The sequence below is a fragment of the Kwoniella pini genome, chromosome 7 (assembly GCF_000512605.2).
Source record: "Kwoniella pini CBS 10737 chromosome 7, complete sequence".
In the NCBI taxonomy this organism is placed as follows: Eukaryota; Fungi; Basidiomycota; class Tremellomycetes; order Tremellales; family Cryptococcaceae; genus Kwoniella; species Kwoniella pini.
This window is the reverse complement of record NC_091722.1, coordinates 87,093-103,804: the sequence shown is the minus strand read 5'-3', so window position 1 is coordinate 103,804 and position 16,712 is coordinate 87,093. Positions and strand designations below refer to the sequence as shown.

At 38.1% G+C, this 16,712-nt stretch overlaps 8 protein-coding genes across 8 annotated transcripts; 3 read left to right on the top strand and 5 right to left on the bottom strand.

Annotated features, from left to right (window-relative positions):
* Window positions 1-304: 304 nt before the first annotated feature.
* Window positions 305-2,958, top strand: I206_105183 (uncharacterized protein; the record flags this gene model as incomplete). Its single annotated transcript, XM_070203070.1, has 4 exons — window positions 305-1,643; window positions 1,749-2,086; window positions 2,154-2,404; window positions 2,481-2,958. The coding sequence occupies 4 exons, from the start codon at window positions 305-307 to the stop codon at window positions 2,956-2,958; spliced, it is 2,406 nt and encodes an 801-aa protein (XP_070059171.1).
* Window positions 2,959-3,169: 211 nt separating this feature from the next.
* On the bottom strand, window positions 3,170-5,413 carry I206_105182 (uncharacterized protein; the record flags this gene model as incomplete). The annotated part of the gene is made up of 6 exons (XM_019155649.1): window positions 3,170-3,307; window positions 3,373-3,517; window positions 3,592-3,829; window positions 3,908-5,031; window positions 5,102-5,167; window positions 5,235-5,413. 6 exons carry the CDS (start codon window positions 5,411-5,413, stop codon window positions 3,170-3,172), a joined length of 1,890 nt encoding a protein of 629 aa, XP_019011803.1.
* Window positions 5,414-6,106: 693 nt separating this feature from the next.
* Window positions 6,107-6,762, bottom strand: I206_105181 (uncharacterized protein; the record flags this gene model as incomplete). The annotated part of the gene is made up of 3 exons (XM_019155650.1): window positions 6,107-6,121; window positions 6,188-6,370; window positions 6,472-6,762. 3 exons carry the CDS (start codon window positions 6,760-6,762, stop codon window positions 6,107-6,109), a joined length of 489 nt encoding a protein of 162 aa, XP_019011804.1.
* Window positions 6,763-7,918: 1,156 nt separating this feature from the next.
* I206_105180 (uncharacterized protein) lies at window positions 7,919-8,963 on the top strand (the record flags this gene model as incomplete). The annotated part of the gene is made up of 6 exons (XM_019155651.1): window positions 7,919-8,084; window positions 8,161-8,203; window positions 8,311-8,420; window positions 8,498-8,627; window positions 8,743-8,834; window positions 8,941-8,963. The coding sequence occupies 6 exons, from the start codon at window positions 7,919-7,921 to the stop codon at window positions 8,961-8,963; spliced, it is 564 nt and encodes a 187-aa protein (XP_019011805.1).
* Window positions 8,964-9,304: 341 nt separating this feature from the next.
* Window positions 9,305-11,224, bottom strand: I206_105179 (uncharacterized protein; the record flags this gene model as incomplete). The annotated part of the gene is made up of 8 exons (XM_019155652.1): window positions 9,305-9,491; window positions 9,564-9,708; window positions 9,774-10,213; window positions 10,275-10,383; window positions 10,450-10,777; window positions 10,846-10,965; window positions 11,019-11,030; window positions 11,207-11,224. The coding sequence occupies 8 exons, from the start codon at window positions 11,222-11,224 to the stop codon at window positions 9,305-9,307; spliced, it is 1,359 nt and encodes a 452-aa protein (XP_019011806.1).
* A 436-nt stretch (window positions 11,225-11,660) lies between these two features.
* I206_105178 (uncharacterized protein) lies at window positions 11,661-13,148 on the top strand (the record flags this gene model as incomplete). The annotated part of the gene is made up of 7 exons (XM_019155653.1): window positions 11,661-11,721; window positions 11,778-11,827; window positions 11,886-11,967; window positions 12,024-12,086; window positions 12,151-12,263; window positions 12,387-12,561; window positions 12,646-13,148. The coding sequence occupies 7 exons, from the start codon at window positions 11,661-11,663 to the stop codon at window positions 13,146-13,148; spliced, it is 1,047 nt and encodes a 348-aa protein (XP_019011807.1).
* Window positions 13,149-14,254: 1,106 nt separating this feature from the next.
* I206_105177 (uncharacterized protein) lies at window positions 14,255-15,669 on the bottom strand (the record flags this gene model as incomplete). Its single annotated transcript, XM_019155654.1, has 4 exons — window positions 14,255-14,487; window positions 14,655-14,827; window positions 15,437-15,457; window positions 15,521-15,669. The coding sequence occupies 4 exons, from the start codon at window positions 15,667-15,669 to the stop codon at window positions 14,255-14,257; spliced, it is 576 nt and encodes a 191-aa protein (XP_019011808.1).
* Window positions 15,670-16,239: 570 nt separating this feature from the next.
* I206_105176 (uncharacterized protein) lies at window positions 16,240-16,705 on the bottom strand (the record flags this gene model as incomplete). Its single annotated transcript, XM_070203069.1, has 2 exons — window positions 16,240-16,448; window positions 16,600-16,705. 2 exons carry the CDS (start codon window positions 16,703-16,705, stop codon window positions 16,240-16,242), a joined length of 315 nt encoding a protein of 104 aa, XP_070059170.1.
* Between the last annotated feature and the right edge of the window lie 7 nt (window positions 16,706-16,712).

Sequence of the window (16,712 nt, the reverse complement as noted above, 5' to 3'; positions counted from 1 at the left end):
ATCGAGGAAACAAAAAGAGTTTTTGCATCAAAGAATTAACGTGTACGTAGTTGCTCTATCAAACAGAATAACGTCAACGCCTCTTTAAAAGATATTCAACAAAACAAGCTTATTGTTCTTTTCAAGAATCTATGACAAAAAGCTTCAGAAGAAATTAGGATGATCCCCGATTAGTATCTATCTCCTGATTACGTGATTTCGGAGAATTTAACCGATTATAGTGGGGGTTGACCACGTGGTTATTTATCATTGTTCTTATTGTTCGCAAATTACGAGACCTTAAAACAAACAAATAAATGAAAAGATGAATGAACAGTTCAATTCATCTAACGAGTTGTGCGAGGATCATGAGGGTAAGACGGCCTTAAAGAGGTGCAGGGCGATTATCAGTGGGCTTGACGGAAATAGCGGAGAAGAAGAATTGATGGATCTCGATGAAATTCAATATCCTGAAGATCAAAGTTTGTCATCAGGTTCCATGTTTTCTCATAAAACATCTTTACAAAATGATTATATAGATACAACAAAACAACAAGATTTCTCTCTAATATCACCTTTGGATTCATCTTCTTTAGTATTTGATAATGCAAATGTACATATAAATTCAATACATTCTGACCCCTCTGTGAATACTTTCAATACATCAACGGACAATCAAGCTACGAGATCTGCTTCTTCACCATCAATAATACACAGTAACAGTATACAACGTAATACAGCGATACCTCATAATCCCTCTTTCATTGAGCAACACGCACTTGACTTACCTTCCTTCGAAGCCGATATATATATACAGGCGAATCCTAGACCATTGTTATCCGTTAAATCTTCTTCCTCACTCACCGATAATCCCCCAATATCTCGTCGTACTCCTATATCACAATCAACACCCAACAATAGACCCGTCCCACTTCGCCTCGGCTCATCATCTGCTTCCTCTTCGGCAGCGTCAATACGCTCAGCACGTAGACTCAATCAATCACCTTATATCGTACCTCAAACAGCTAAACCCACTTCTTCAGGCTCATCATCATCGTACACAATGCTTTCTACAGGACAAGTGACGGTCAAAGATGAACCTCGTACTCCTGTACCTTTACCTTCTTCTCCATTATATGATATCGATGTCAAGCAAGAAGATGTAGAAGATGTTAAAACTACTCCTAAACTATCTTTGAACACTCATTCCGCATCAAGAATAGGTTCTTCACCTGGATCAATGTCAATGTCTCATCGTAGAGGATCTAGACCTGATTTCCCCCCTCGATTGGCTCGTCAAGGTAGTAATAATAGTAATGGAAAGATTGATGGATCATCGAATATGAGAGGTCTACTTACTCCTTTACAATCGGCTTCTTCTTCATCTAGACAACCTCCTTATCCCTCCCCTATACCACTGACCACCGCCCCGCTGTCGCCGCCACCAGGTACAGGTCATTCACATCCACAGACTAAACGTTATCATCAATCACCACCTAGTATTCCTCTTTCCACTGCTATACCGTCGACACCGAATGGAAAGGGTAAACAAAGTGCATATCAAGTTAGTCTTGATGAGATCCCAAAGGATTTCGTAATTAAGAAATTAATCCAATTGGCAAGCAAATATTGGTATGCCCCACATTCAACGGATTGTCATATCAGTGGGTGTTATCTCGTGTCCTTTGCTTGTGGTAGCTTCTGTTCTGAATCGGGAGGTGTGAACTGCATAATTAGCGCTAACATTGGATGTGGAACTGAATCAATAGTTGTGCCCATCAAGCGAGCCTCTCGATCCCCTGTTATCCCATCAACACCTCGAACAGCCATACCACCTCTTCACCAGAGACACTCAACTCAACCTCACGTTCCTCAGACAGCCAACAATGGTGGTCCATCTCATCCCACACGCCTAGGTGACTCATTCTTTGGTCCGAAAACACCCACCGCTGCATCAATACAAGCTGCTGCTCAAAGTGCTTCACCTGACTCAGCAGAAGCCAATAACAAACCTGATGTTTTGACTAGTAGTGTGACTACTTTGGAAGGCTTCAAGGACGGTGACGGTGGTAGAAGAGGAAGTTTACCTGGAGGTAATCAGCTTGAGGTGAGCTACTTATCACTACGTCTTATACTTCCCCGCTATCATGCTTACTACGTTTGATGATTTATAGCAATGTCTCGTCTTCCCTTTGCATAAAGACTACCTCACTACTCAATCTGTTCTTTTCCGTACTTTACTCAATTCCCAAGCTGCGCACCTATCCAACCCTCATCCACGAGATCAAGATGGTCGACTTATCTTTCAATCCCCCGTCATACGGGGAGCTAAAGTGTTGCCTACAAAATCTGATAGACCCAAGGCTTTATACGTACCATTACCTGATCCTTCAAGTTTCGGTGTGATATTACATTGGCTTTATTGGTGAGTCCACGCGATACTTTCTACTTATTCCACTCTCCTCTGAAATTACAATGTTAATGAAAGCCGGTTAATGTAGGCATGATATTGATCATTTCAACCATTGTCTTTCAAAAGGTCTAGTGACATGGCAAGGGGTAATTAGAAATATAGAATACCTTTCATTAGATAATGAAATTAAATTATTAGCTGGAAAATGGTGGAAAAGATGGGTAAAACCTACAGAAGATATTGAAAGAAAAACATTAAATCCAAAGCTCAAATCAAAATCAGGATCAATAGCAACTTTAAAATCAATTCATCGAACTCATCAAAGCAAACGTCGAGCTTTTTCTACTTCAGCTGCTGTAATTGCTAAGAGGGATAAACTCGCTAATATGATGATGAATATTGATCATGATGAAGATGAAGATGAAGATGATTTAGATGATGAAGAAAATGGATCAGATAGTGGAGAAGAAGCTGATGATGAAGATATCGTTGGTCCAGCTAAGAAGAGTAATTTGGATGGATTTGCGGATAATGTTAGTTTACAATTAGGTAATTTAACGCATTAAGGATATGTCGATGTCAAAAATCATAATTCATTTTTGTATATTGTACTAACGATTTTGATCGTTCATACATTTGTATCAAATTATAGTGTGCATACAAGGAATATACATTGAATGTATCTGGGTTCATCTTGCCTTCCGTTGTCTATCTCGCCTTGAGTAGCTCTATCAATCGGGGTGAAGTGGGATAAGTGATGTTATTGGTACGGTCGACTTAAGTTGCTTTGACCTTGATATGTGGTTTGCTCTGCATGATATTATCTGGAGGAGGGGGTAATCCGAATAAAGGAGCTGTGAATAGCCAAGTCTTCTCGATGATATATGCAGTGATATTGATTACAGCGTAAAAGGCCTAATTGACATATTAATGATCAATCGACGAGGTATTTGTACTATGATTGAAAGGTTTAAACTCACCATAGGTATAACACCCATAAATATATTACCTAACAATCCACGACGTTGAATTGTTTCCCAAAGTTCAGTTTCTACAATTCCTTTCGCTTTTTCAGATTTAAAAGGTCCGATTAATCGATAGAAAGTGGGGAAAGCAGCACCAAAGCTAAAGTTGCAAATATCAGTATGATTTACTCAAAAGTACGTAGCGATTTGATATGGAAGTAAGAGATGGCTTACCAATATACAAACAAGACAAACCAACCGTATTCCCTCCACAATTCAAACAAACCAGGTGAACTACCTATATCTCTTGATAAAGTTGACATATAAGTAGAATGATCAACACCATATTGAATACGTGATGTTGGAGAATGTAATAAATGATAAGTTTCTGGTGAAGTCGGTATAGATATTTTATTTTGAGAAAGTAATTGGAATAATTGAGTTTGCATTTCTGATATAGGTGGAATCGCACCTTTAGTGGGAAAAAAAAAGTATATTTTCAAGTCAACTTCAATTATTGATTAATTTGAAAAGAAGGTAAATAACTTACCAACACCAGGTCTTACAAAACCTATAAAACCAATTGAAAGATCTTTTTCACTACATATTCCTCTAATTTCACATTCTTCAGGTCCTTTAGGATATCCTTTACCTAGCCAATTAAAATTTTGTTTATATCCAGTACATAAAATAATTAAATCAGGTTTACAAATTTTTGATTTCCAATTAATTTCTTTTTTTCTATGTAAAGGTAATTCATTAAAAATTACAATTCCATCTTTATTAATTTTTTTAGGAAAAGGTACAATTTCAATTTGTTTTTGTTTTTGATTTGAAGATTGATAATCATCAATATAATGAAAAAAATATTTATGAATTTTTGATAAATTATAATAAGGTTTATTTAAAAATTTCATTGCTTTTGAAGATTTATTTAAAAAAACAAATGCTCTACCTTGTTTTTCTTTTGGTAATTCACCTACCCATTGATTACATCCTGCCATTGTTCCTGTTAAAATCCATAAAACTCTTTTAATTATAAAATCTGAAATAAACCATCTTAAATTTGATTGTGAAATCCATTTATGTACATATGTATCTTCAAATAAATTTGTAATTAATCCATCAATTGGTAAATTTCCATCAAATGTTACTCCTAATACTTTAAAATTATTAAGTACTTTTGGAAATGATAAAAAACCATTTCTAATTCCCATCCAAATTTCTTTATTTGAATTTAAATTTGACATTATTGATTCATATGCTAAATCCATACCTGTTTCACCTGCTCCAAGTACTAATATTTCTTTATTTTCAAGTTGTGATCTAGTTTTATATGATGATGAATGAATCCATTCTGGTGCATTGGGTGATTTAGGTTCAGTGTTTAATCCTGGAATAAGGGGAATATTAGGTGTAACATGTAAACCAGTAGTGATGATAACTCGTTTAGCTAAAATCTCTATAGGTTCGCCCAAGTTCTCCTTGTATGAGTCTAGACGTTGCAGTAAAGCAACATGTTTGTATCCGTCTTTTGGGTCTGAAACGTAGTTGAGGGAAATCACTTTGGTCGAAGTGTGTATATAAGGTGTGATGCCGAAGTGCTCTGCGTAGTTGTTAAGGTATCGAACAAAATTCGGCAAAGAAGGATGATCAGGAGCTGATAGTGGATATCTTTTATCCATGCATTGGTCATCAGTGAAAGGGTTCGCCTGTTGACTTCGAGAGCCATAATTTGACTTACCGGAAGTCAGAGAAACAAGTTAATTGTTTACTACTGACCAATTCCGCATTCTCGTATCCTCTCCATCTGTAAGCAGACGTACGATTCATCAACACATACAAGCCAGTCAATAATCCCCATCTTGATTACTCACCTGAAGGTTCCTCCTATTTCCGACTCCATCTCAACTAAGAATGGCTCTTCGCCCTCCAACCATCTTTCACCATATTCCACAACATATTTGAGGGAGACTAATCCAGCTGGTCCTCCACCAATGATGAGTGTAGAAGCTTTCTTCGGAATAGCGGTCTGCAGATGAGCTTCGTCAGTCATCTTGTCCTTGAATTCGATCCATGAAAGCTGATCGCGATCAGAATGTAGAAATACGCATTCATATTCACGTTAAAACTTGTAGCGATCGGCAAGCTCGTTGTTGATAATCGGTTGAGCTAAGACGCGGAGATTTAGTTTACCGCCTGCTTCAGGGAAATTAAGCTTAATCTGCTAACGTGAGCGATCATCAACGAACAGTACCTCTATTCACTGCTGCTCGGTAGCTCGAACGGGCTTCGCCATACCTCGCTATCGAAGCATGATTCGGGGCAATCTCCTGATGACTCAACGGGTGCTTTGTTCAGACTTATACCAACCGCAAAATTGAGCGATTTGCTGATGATCACACTGAAATCTCCGGGAGAGAGTTAAGTTACTTGATCTCTCTAATATCGCCTAGCTATCTTTCATTGCAGATAGTTATGAGAATCGAGATTGTGATGCGCCTTCGTTAAACCCATAGACACAAGTCATAGTATGAGATTGATTTGGCTAGATATTTGCTCCCATCGGTCACGCTGGAGCGAGTGCGAGATATGTATCCCGACGTGCATCATGATAAGAGTCACGAGTGGTCATGGCTGCATAAGACTGTACATAAAATGTACGACTACGCAGTGGTAGTAAAAGAACATTCTGACAGCGATCTCATCACACATACTCCTGTCCAACCACTAGAAGCACTTCGATGAATTACACAGGCCGATTCTGTCAGATTGAAATCAGCGATCTCATTCTACATGGTCAATTGAATACTATATATTTGAAACTCACAATAAAGATCGAGTCTTCTGGCATAGCATATTCTCCTTCACATTTATCTCTATAGCAGATAAATTCATTCTTATCACATTCGATGAAAATATTTCCAGCAATTACACCTGTAAACCAAGGTTGGGTTCTTTGCAAGGCGAAATTTGAAGGATCTCTAGAATCATTTTGAACGATCAAACTACACTAAAATTTTATCGGACGAATAAATTTAGAAACCAAGTCAGGATGTCAATACCATTCGCTTTAATATCATATGTCAAAAAGATTTATCAATAAAAACTTACCGCCATACGCCAATAAGGATCCTTATTGGTGTGATAATCATCGCCTGGAGAGGGAGTTTGTTCATATACATTGACATAAAACTTAATGTGTGAAGGCACTTCTTCGATATTGATAGAACTATGATCTGGTCCATAAATTGTTGGATTTCCGTGATTATAATCTTCCATTGTCATCCATGAAGGTATATTAATATCGATAGTTGTGATCACCCCTCCTGTTTCTTGAGCTGATACGATAGAAATCGTAGTAATAAGCAAGATCAATATGGGTGATAGGGTTGAGAAAAACATATTTGATCGATGGGGTCCAGTTGGAATCAGCGAAATGTATCGGAATCAGCGAAATGTATCAAGCTTGAAGTATGAATACTTTATCTGAAAATAGATAAGATAGTATCTGAAAATAAAAGATAAGTCACTGTTTATAGGTGACAATCATGTGGGTGTCTATGTCTTTACTACGTTATACGGTCGGCACGAGGTAGACTGATCTTGCAGTTGCCAATTAGATCGTATGAATTATAGTTGATCAGGGATGATAATGATTGACCCTAAGCAAAGGATGTACTCCTTTGAAAGACTTGTGACAACTCTCGAAATTAGCAGATCCCACCTATATACAAAACAAAGGTGCATTATCAATCGCATTCATTGCAATCCCTAGTAATGTGAGCTCAAAATTTCAGGCTTGATGTAGTCTTACACGCTGATGAAAATTGTCATCAGGTAATCGGAAGCATAATAATCAGAGCAAGAATGGATTTCAAACACTGCATGATTTTTGGCCTATTTGAAGTTATCACGAAGAATGAATTTTCGTCAGTGACATATAATACACAAAAAACAGACTAAATATGTTGTCCATAAATTATCATGATACAGTTGTTATCTACTATGTCATTCTATAAGCTTGAAACGGTTTTCTTCCTCCCTACACATGCTTCCTTTCATTGAAGTGCAAAGTTTGATCAGATTGACACCTTCGAAATGGTGAAACGACAACAAAGCATCACTCAAAATGGTTGAATTTCACAGGATAAGCCAAATTTGCCATGTACAAATGATTATCATTGACTATGTTGCTCTTCGTTCAAGTTTTGCCTTGCAAAATAACAGAATAACAAATACTTATAAAACGCATGGAGTGGCATAACCACCTTAATCCTTTCAATATCCCGCGGAGATCTTTCGGTTTTCCGAAGCATTATTAAACTTTATTTTTGGATTGTTGGAAATACATTTCATCTGAACCCGCGCCGTATAATTGTAAGATTACCGAAAATCATTCCAAAAAAAAGTTAATTACGAACCAATCCGCCGCCGCCGTAAACATAAAATAATCTTCAATTGGCTTTGGAATGACATAACATTTATCTTCAAAGTTGATTTAATTCATTCATTGAAATAATATATCGATTTCTCATTTCCTTGTTCACTTCAAATAACGATGTCACGATCTACTATGAACTTTCTTAGACCTTTAAAAAACTCTAGACAGATTCATTCTAAAATATCACCTTCATTAGCTTCATCATCATCATCTAAAAATCCTATAAGAATTATCAAACCTATTTTAGGATCAAGTATAAAGCGAAATTTACATACTACTACTCGTAAGTCATATATCATTCACTTTTCAATAATTGATCTTAATTTCGTTCAAAAATTTCTTATACGATTTGGGAATAGCTCGATTACATGGGGAAATTACTAGACCGGAACCTGGTACAGGGTAAGTTCAAATATACGAAACACCTCATGATATATCTGTAGTGTATCGATTTGAAGAATAGTAAAAAATGAATGAATGCTTACAATAAGAATATTTGTCGATCGTAGAATTAAATTAACATTCAAAGATTCAAAAGGTAATGAAATAAAAACTATAGAAGGTAATGAAGGGGATGATTTATTAAGTTTAGCACATGAATATGATGTAGATTTAGAAGGTGAGGAGAATTTTTTTTCTTTCTTAGAAACAAAGATGAATCAATCTTACTGATCTTTTACAATTTTCATATCTTAGGAGCATGTGAAGGTTCAGTAGCTTGTTCAACATGTCATGTAGTAATAGATCCAAAACATTATGATATGTTACCTGAACCAGATGATGAAGAAAATGATATGTTAGATTTAGCATTTGGTTTAGAAGATACGTAAGTTCTAATATCTAATATCTAACATAATCATAAAATAATTTCAATAATACTTTTAATTCATAAATTCCTAAACTTTGTTATATATAAATTATTAATTATCAATTTATTACAGTTCTCGTCTTGGTTGTCAAGTGAAATTAACAAAAGAATTAGATGGATTAACAGCTACATTACCTTCGGCAACTAGGAATATGTATGTTGATGGTGAGTTACTTTTCTTTTTTTCTCTCTCTCTATCTCTGTCCTCCTTTACACCCTTTATACAAGGTTGTATGAAAGCTGATCAAATTATCCTCTCTTCTTTGTACAGGTGCTAAAGCTCGAACTCATTAATCTCACTATTTGTATCAATTGTATACTATCGCTTCTCCTTTTCATGAATGACCAGTATTACATGCTCTATATATTAATAACGTCAAATACTTCCGGAAAACACTTTCAATCGAGACCTAGCACCGACTTCAAATACTCATTTGACCGCCAATCTTCTGCGCTAAAATTTGTAGGGACGATAAACGACAATATCAAACAATCCATACATGTACTCTACAGTTGACTAAATGAAATAACGAAAAGGGACAATGACCGATCAGAACACATGACAGACAACATTGTGTAAGTGTTGATTGCGGAACTGATGAAAAAGAGTATAGAAGCTGTTGGAAGCAATAAAATTACGCTTCAATTTCAGTTTCCTTCTTTTTCAAAACCAATTTCTCCCCTTTAACTCTTTGCCAAACATCCGAAACGTCCTCTACTACTGTCTCGAAATGTGATGTAGCGTCATACGATTTAGTGATGAAAATGTTATCGTTTGTTCCTGAGGAAGTTGGTGCGTAGAGGGGAGTGATTGAGATGAACCTGAATTGGGTTTGTCAATACGCCATCATGAAGGTTATGTCATACAGGACAACTGCTCAAAAAGGTACTCACTTGTCAACGACATTACCCAACAATTGCAATCCGGGCAAAATCTCTCTTTCTGGTACAGAAGTCTCAACAATGGTGGATACTATAGCGATCCAAACATTTGGTGCAGCAACATTGTGTGCAGAAGATACAGCAGCAATGTAAATATCTATCAATGAAGTCTTCATCAGTTTCTTCTTACGCTACGGGAAAGCCTTTGATATCTGAACTTACCATTTTTCCTTCCAACTTGGTTTTGAGGAATGATAATTTGAGCAGAATCCGCATTATCTGTTCCTGGAATTGGGTGTTTCAAGATACAAATCGCTCTAATCACCTTTCCAGTTTCCACTACTCTAATCTTACCACCTTCTTCGGGATCTTGACCTGCACCAAAGTATGATGGATCTCCTATAACTTTCTTTGCTCTTACAGTCTCTCCACCTGATGTAACTCCCTCAAAGATACCAGTCTCGGCATTGACATTGATCTTCTCAATTTTCTTATCTAACATGTATGTTCCTCCGTAAATGGCGGAAAGACGAGCGAAAGCTTGAGGAAGTTCACCTAAACCGTACAATGGGTAAATATATGGTGATTTACCATATCGTGACATTGAGATTGTGTATAGAACAATTCGGTCAACTGTTTCTCGAGCAGGTTTGGTGAGATAGCTAGACAACACGTATCAGCTGACGTCTTATCTACATGATACTGGAAGATCAGGTCACCTACTCATCATCTAACCATAATGCCATAGCATGACCAACGAAGTCTTGAGTTCCAGCTTCTAATCCGAATTTTTCATAAAGTGCTTTCATAGTACCCTTGTTCACGTCAAAGCCTTATCTCGCATCATTCAATCAGTTTATACTGCCTCGTAGTTGAGTGTAGATAAATTTGGACTGACCTTGGTGAGTAGCAGGATCATCTTCTTTCCAATATTGTAAATAGCTGAAGAATTTTTGAGCTCTTCTTTTCTCGAAGAATCCCATTAAAGGTGACATGACAGCTTCCGTTTGAGTAGAAGGTACTTTTGAGATTTTGCCATCTCGATAAACGTATGATCCTGCAATAACTTTAAATTCCAAATATCTAGTAACGTCTGTATGAACCAACATTTTAGTGAGTTCTCCAGAGGATAAGATGAATTTGGGAATCAAGTCAACAGCATAATCTCGATCTCTACCTAATTGCAAAGCTTCAGGTGGTGGAGTACTTCGGAATTTTTGGTATAGCTATAAGCGTGACCACAAAGATTAATGAGGTAAACAATCATGGATTCTAGTGGGAAAAAGAGGCATACTTGAGTAAGGTTCAAGGAAGCACTATCTCCTCCATAGTAATCATTCCTATCCATATGAAGTACTTTTTGACCGTCTACTGAGAGTAATCCGGAAAGGATACATTCGGTAAGTCCAGTACCCTGTTAAGCTATGTAAGCAAGGTAACTTGACTGACAAGCTCGCGTTAGCTCACCAAAACGATGACCTATTTGAATTGTCACAGGCAGTCAGCAATCTATCTCGCGTAGCCCAAGGTCCACATTCTCATTCTTTCTTATCCACTTGCCGCTGGCGAAATACGGCAAAAACGCGTTGTAGCCTTGAGAACGATAGAGGACATGGAGGATGGAGTGTGCCGTCAACGGATGAATTCAGACTCACATCGTATTCTTCATCCATTGTGATCGGATCTTGTTGTCGTTATGATATATTGTGATAGCAATAAGGAGGAAGATTACATTGAATAGCTGTTCTTTGTATTATTATCGCGTATTAAATTGACACGCACAAGCCCATAATCATATCCCATGACGCAACGATCATCATATTCATTATCATACCCACGTGGCATTCCATCATCAGCGTCACCGTATCACCGTATTACCGTATGGTGGCATTATAGATAAGCATTCACACTCTGTTACGGCACGTTATTTTTGATTTGGATTACATTGTTATCCTATTGATATTCATCAACATAGATAGCCAATTCTAGCAGTACTAGTGTATCATCAATTGTACAACGATCCAAAGCTCCCACCATACATTGAGAAGCTACCTCCGACAGCATCTAATTTGACAATTTATCGATACTCGCTCTCTACGGCTCTCCAGTATGGCTTCCTCAGCTCCTCCAGTCGAGATGGACCCAGATGAATTAGAAGAAGAAGCTTTCGGTGAGTCAGCTGATGTAAGCACTGATTTTGCTCAACCAGCTGACAACATCATTTAGATTCGTCATCACAAGCGAGCTCTACAGCTACCTCGACTCTGACTTGGATCGTAAGTCAGCTAGCTGTCAATTGAAGAAGTACCTGCTTGACTGACACGTTATCCGTAGAACTGGTACACTTCTTTACCTGGCCACGATTACTTCTGCGACGTGCATGAAGATTTCATAGAGGACGATTTCAACTTGACAGGTCAGCTATCACTTAAGGTCCGCTCCTTGATTCTCAGCTAATCTCATCTATATCAGGTCTACAAGCAATGGTACCCTTTTTCAAAGAAGCTTTGGAGATGGTATTAGATGTCGAACCAGGTGAGCTGAGTTCGATATGACCAACCGCTTTGGCTCAGCTGACAGTGCATGTACTCTTGCATAGAGGAGGATTCGAACAAAATACCAGATGTGTCAATAGTGGAGAGCTCAGCAGAATTATTATATGGATTAGTACATCAACGGTTCATATTGACTAAGGTTGGGTTATCGTGTATGGTGAGTTTGACGAACAACATGCAGCGATGCAATCCGGCCACCAGGTTCCATCTGCAGTTATTGCCTGTCATCCACTTCGCAACCTCCTTTCGGATTCAAGCTCATGGCATCGTTGTTTTACAGGTTGAGAAGTACGAAGCGGGTCATTTCGGAGCATGTCCAAGAGTATTTTGTCACGCAACACCAGTATTACCTTGTGGTAGAGCAGATATGCCTGGAATAGATACCGTTAAGCTATATTGTCCAAATTGTGGAGATATATATACACCGCCAAGTAGCAAATACGCCAGTGTAGATGGTCAGTCAAGTTTCAAATAAAATTCTCGTTCCTCATTCTGTGCTTGCTCGAATTTGCTTACTGACCCTTTGGATCAACTAATAGGGGCTTTCTTTGGTACAACATTTTCACCATTATTTTTCCAACAATATCCCGAACTTTTATCTGCTCCTTTCTTCGCAACTGGTCCAGCTGCTGCACAATCTTCATCTCGTACTACTCCTGTTGATTCTTCAGCTCCAGTAGGAGGAGGAACATTTACGAATCCAAATCCACATGGTGGACAAAAAGCAGCATTAGGAAGAGTATATGTACCTAGGATATATGGATTTAAAGTTTCTGAAAGAGCAAGAAGTGGACCAAGAATGAAATGGTTACGTGAAAGACCTGAAAGATTTGATGATTTAGATAAAGTAGATTGGAAAAGTAGATTCATAGTCGAAGGTCAAAATACTGAAGGTGATGATGAATTAATGGCTTCAATAGGTAAACAAAGTGGACAAGGGAAAGGAAAATTATTTGATGATGAAGATGATATTGTAGAAGATGATGATGAGAGTGAAGAAGAGGAAGAGAATGCTCCTACGACAATAGCTGTACCTTCCTAGAACGGGTCAACTTGAACGCACTGATCACTTCGTAGATGTATGTATGTATAGTTCTTTCATTGAGACCGATTATTTATTTCATGATAGACGAGTCAGTTTTGCGCACGCTTTGTACTTGTCAATATCGGAACAACAGGCGCCGGAGTGAGTGATTGTAAATATTCGACTTCGTGCAAATTCGTACGTGACCTTTTAAAAGCGAAACCAATTTGTCAGAGCTACAATGGATGATACACAGTTTACCAGTCTACATAGGCCACAATTTCCCTTGTGACACAATCGTGTACTGCTAAACGATGATTCAAGAGATCTTATAAATGCGAAATATCAATGACACAAGACTCGGTATCAAAGGGAGGTCTGCCATGATGGACGGGATATCGGTACAAGCAAACAGAGTAGGTCTGTATAAGCAGTTGCATAAGTTGGATATGTGATGATATGGGCATATATGATTGCAAAAGTATAGTCATAATATTTGTTGGTGATACTCTGAATCTCCAAAAATCTATTCACCAATACTTGTTATACTGCTTCGACGATTTCTGGACTAATGAATTATGACTACAGTCTCCGGAAAAAAGTTTTGCTTAAAACCCGAATTTGCACCATAGAGGGCCAACTTGCAGCACACAGAAAACCACAATTTTTCTACACAGCTATGCATGAAAAACACATGAAGGCTTGCCAATACATCTGTTCTACATGAATGATCAATTAGTTGTGCATGTCTAAGTCCTAGATCTGGCAGGAAATTGGCAAAGATCATCTTGTCATCAGAACATGCCACAAGATTGCGCCCTACAGTGAAGATTTGCAAAATCATCAGGTTTAGTCATCTTGACACCTTGTTTTCTCCAAACTGAACATACAGAACCACATATTACAATCTATGTACTGCATGCACCAGGGATTCATAGATCCAACTCTTGATGCATGAATGCATGCATGGTCTCCTTTACAAACAGGCTAACCTCAAAAAGTGCTAGCTATGGTGTGAATTCGTGGTTTAAGCAAAACTTTTTTCCGGAGACTGTATCTCTTTTTTGTTCGATTTCTACCAATACTTAACACAATTCGGCGAAATGATATGAATCTTCGCGCGATTAATCCATGTCCATGTCAAATCCAAAGCGTTCCCTCATCATTTGTTCCATAAATTGATATTTAGCATCTTCGAATCTGTAATCAAATTCAAAAAGAGGGTGATCAGGATCTCGATTCTTGCAATATTTGATCAAATCATCGTGTAATTTTCTTAATTCTCTTTTCATAGGTGCAATAGTCTTGTTCTTGTCGAGATCCTCAATCATACTTTTGATCTGAGCAATTCGTCGAACTATCACAAATATGCCCGTCAGCGTCATTCACCTCCATATCACGCTATTACATGTCCCCCAAATTTCTGATATTGTCTGTTTCAGAAAGATTTGCAAAAGGTTTTCTTCACCGGAGCGGTGGCATTACTGTGCAAGAGTTGCTGACACACAAAATACGACGACTCACGAGCACGTTGTAAAAAGCCAACATCCATAGCGAAACAAATACACAAAATGCTTATTCCAGCTCTATAACCGATATCAAGGATTTTGAGCTTCTTTACCGTATCGAACTTATTTTCGTTGGCTTTAATCATATCGAGAATGGTAGCCATGAGGTTGTTGAAGATCTTGCACTCCCTATCGCAGCCAGGGGTACAACGTCAGCTCAATTTCTGAAAGGCTTGTGAATGGACCAACATGTCAGCCATCGTTCTTCGACCACTGTGACGGGCTGGATAACTGTCAAGATGGTAAGGAAGCATCTGCATCCAAGCTGTGGCATACCCATGGAGAGCGTCAATGTGATTACCCGCTTTATGATTCCTGCGATAGCGACATGCTAGAGTCAGTTGTACGTACGCACACCATCATTTCTGCACAAAAAAAGGAGGAGGAGATCGTGACGTGCTCGTTTGCCATGTCTTTGGCCATTTCTGCAAACGTCATTTTGAGGGTTTGGCCTATCTGAATTCTCTGGTTCATGTTTGTCTCGCCAGAGCTCTTTGACAATTGTTTTGTTAGATAACAGGGAAGGGAAAGTTTGGCTAGGAATGAGAAAAAGGTCTCGGATAACGAGAAGTCGAAAAGATCGTTTATTTTGAAGATCGATCAAGGTATTGTTATACTGAAGTTCAAAATCGGTTCGAATGACGGGATAATTTTGGATTTTTCGATTCCTGAAACGGAGCTGACATCAGCGTCGTGTAATGTTATGACTAAAGTGACAAATTGTATTGCCAGACCTACTTGTAAGTGACCTCGTCGTTGCTGTGATCATCTCACGTCAGCTTAAACAAGCATATCAATGGGAAAGAATGGATGGTAGCTTACAGAGCTTCTTTGGGAAGACTATCTTGACCAAGAGTGCCTGCAATGAGTTTAGCTTCTCGAACAGGATCATCAATCATGATATCCCAGCATGTCCAAAGTTCAGGAATGGTCAGTGATCTTGAGTTTTTTCGATCGTACAGGTGACTCATTTTGATTTGATAAGGGATAAAACCAACTTCAGTGAATAAGAAATCAATTTCTATTGAAAATTACAACTGATTGCGGCGAAGAAGAAAAAAGAAAAAAGAAAGACGGATTTTATTGAAAAATCAAGCTATATATACTTTACTCATACACAGCTTTCTCTCTCTCATCGTTGATAATTGCTTCTCCGCAGCCTTCAATCATTTTAGCCTGTTGGAGCTGAGGGTCATCAATTTGATGTCTCATCTTATATACCACCTCGGGCGCAATGTCCTGTCCGGAAGCGAAATCTGGTAAGAAAATATACAGGTCAAACGAAAAGCTAATCCCCCAATAGATAGGCTGAAGATCGCTATGACGTAACCGGTAAAGGTGATGATAAAAGTGGGAAGAGCAGTAACGATGATACCAAAATTCCTGACACTGTCGACCATGAAGCTGACATCAGCTCAATGATCATGCGCCAAATGACATTATACTCTTGCTGTATATACGTGCATATCAAATGATTACCAGTAGTCCAGTACGCTTTAATCTTACAGTCTGTTTACCAATTACCCCTTTAAATCTTTCGTTCAGTATTGAATCGGAATAATGTCGCTCGAAGCTACCGTTTGCTCATCGGGATATCGATCGCATATAGATTCCAATACCGAATAAGTCTGTAAACCTATTTCCAGTTTGTAATCCTCTTCGTGAAGTTTGTGATCATGATCACGTCTGCTTCGAAAAATTTGATGCAACTCGTTGTTAAGCCATTTGTGATGATTCTCACTTGTTTCTACTGCATACATCCTTTGATCAGCAATCAGAGTGGCTTGTCTCTTGTACAATTCCTTCAACTGAATGACTGTGATTTGACATCATATGGCTTTCTATCAGTATTCGTTTAGATTACGAATCACAAAAAAGGGGGGAAATCGAACGGTACTTACGAGCTTTGTTGAGTTGTTTAACGGTAGATCCGAAGCGTTGTTCCACTAATAATTGACCAGCAGTAATACCTATCGAATAACTTGCGCGTTTGTCTTCGAATTTCATCGTTTTA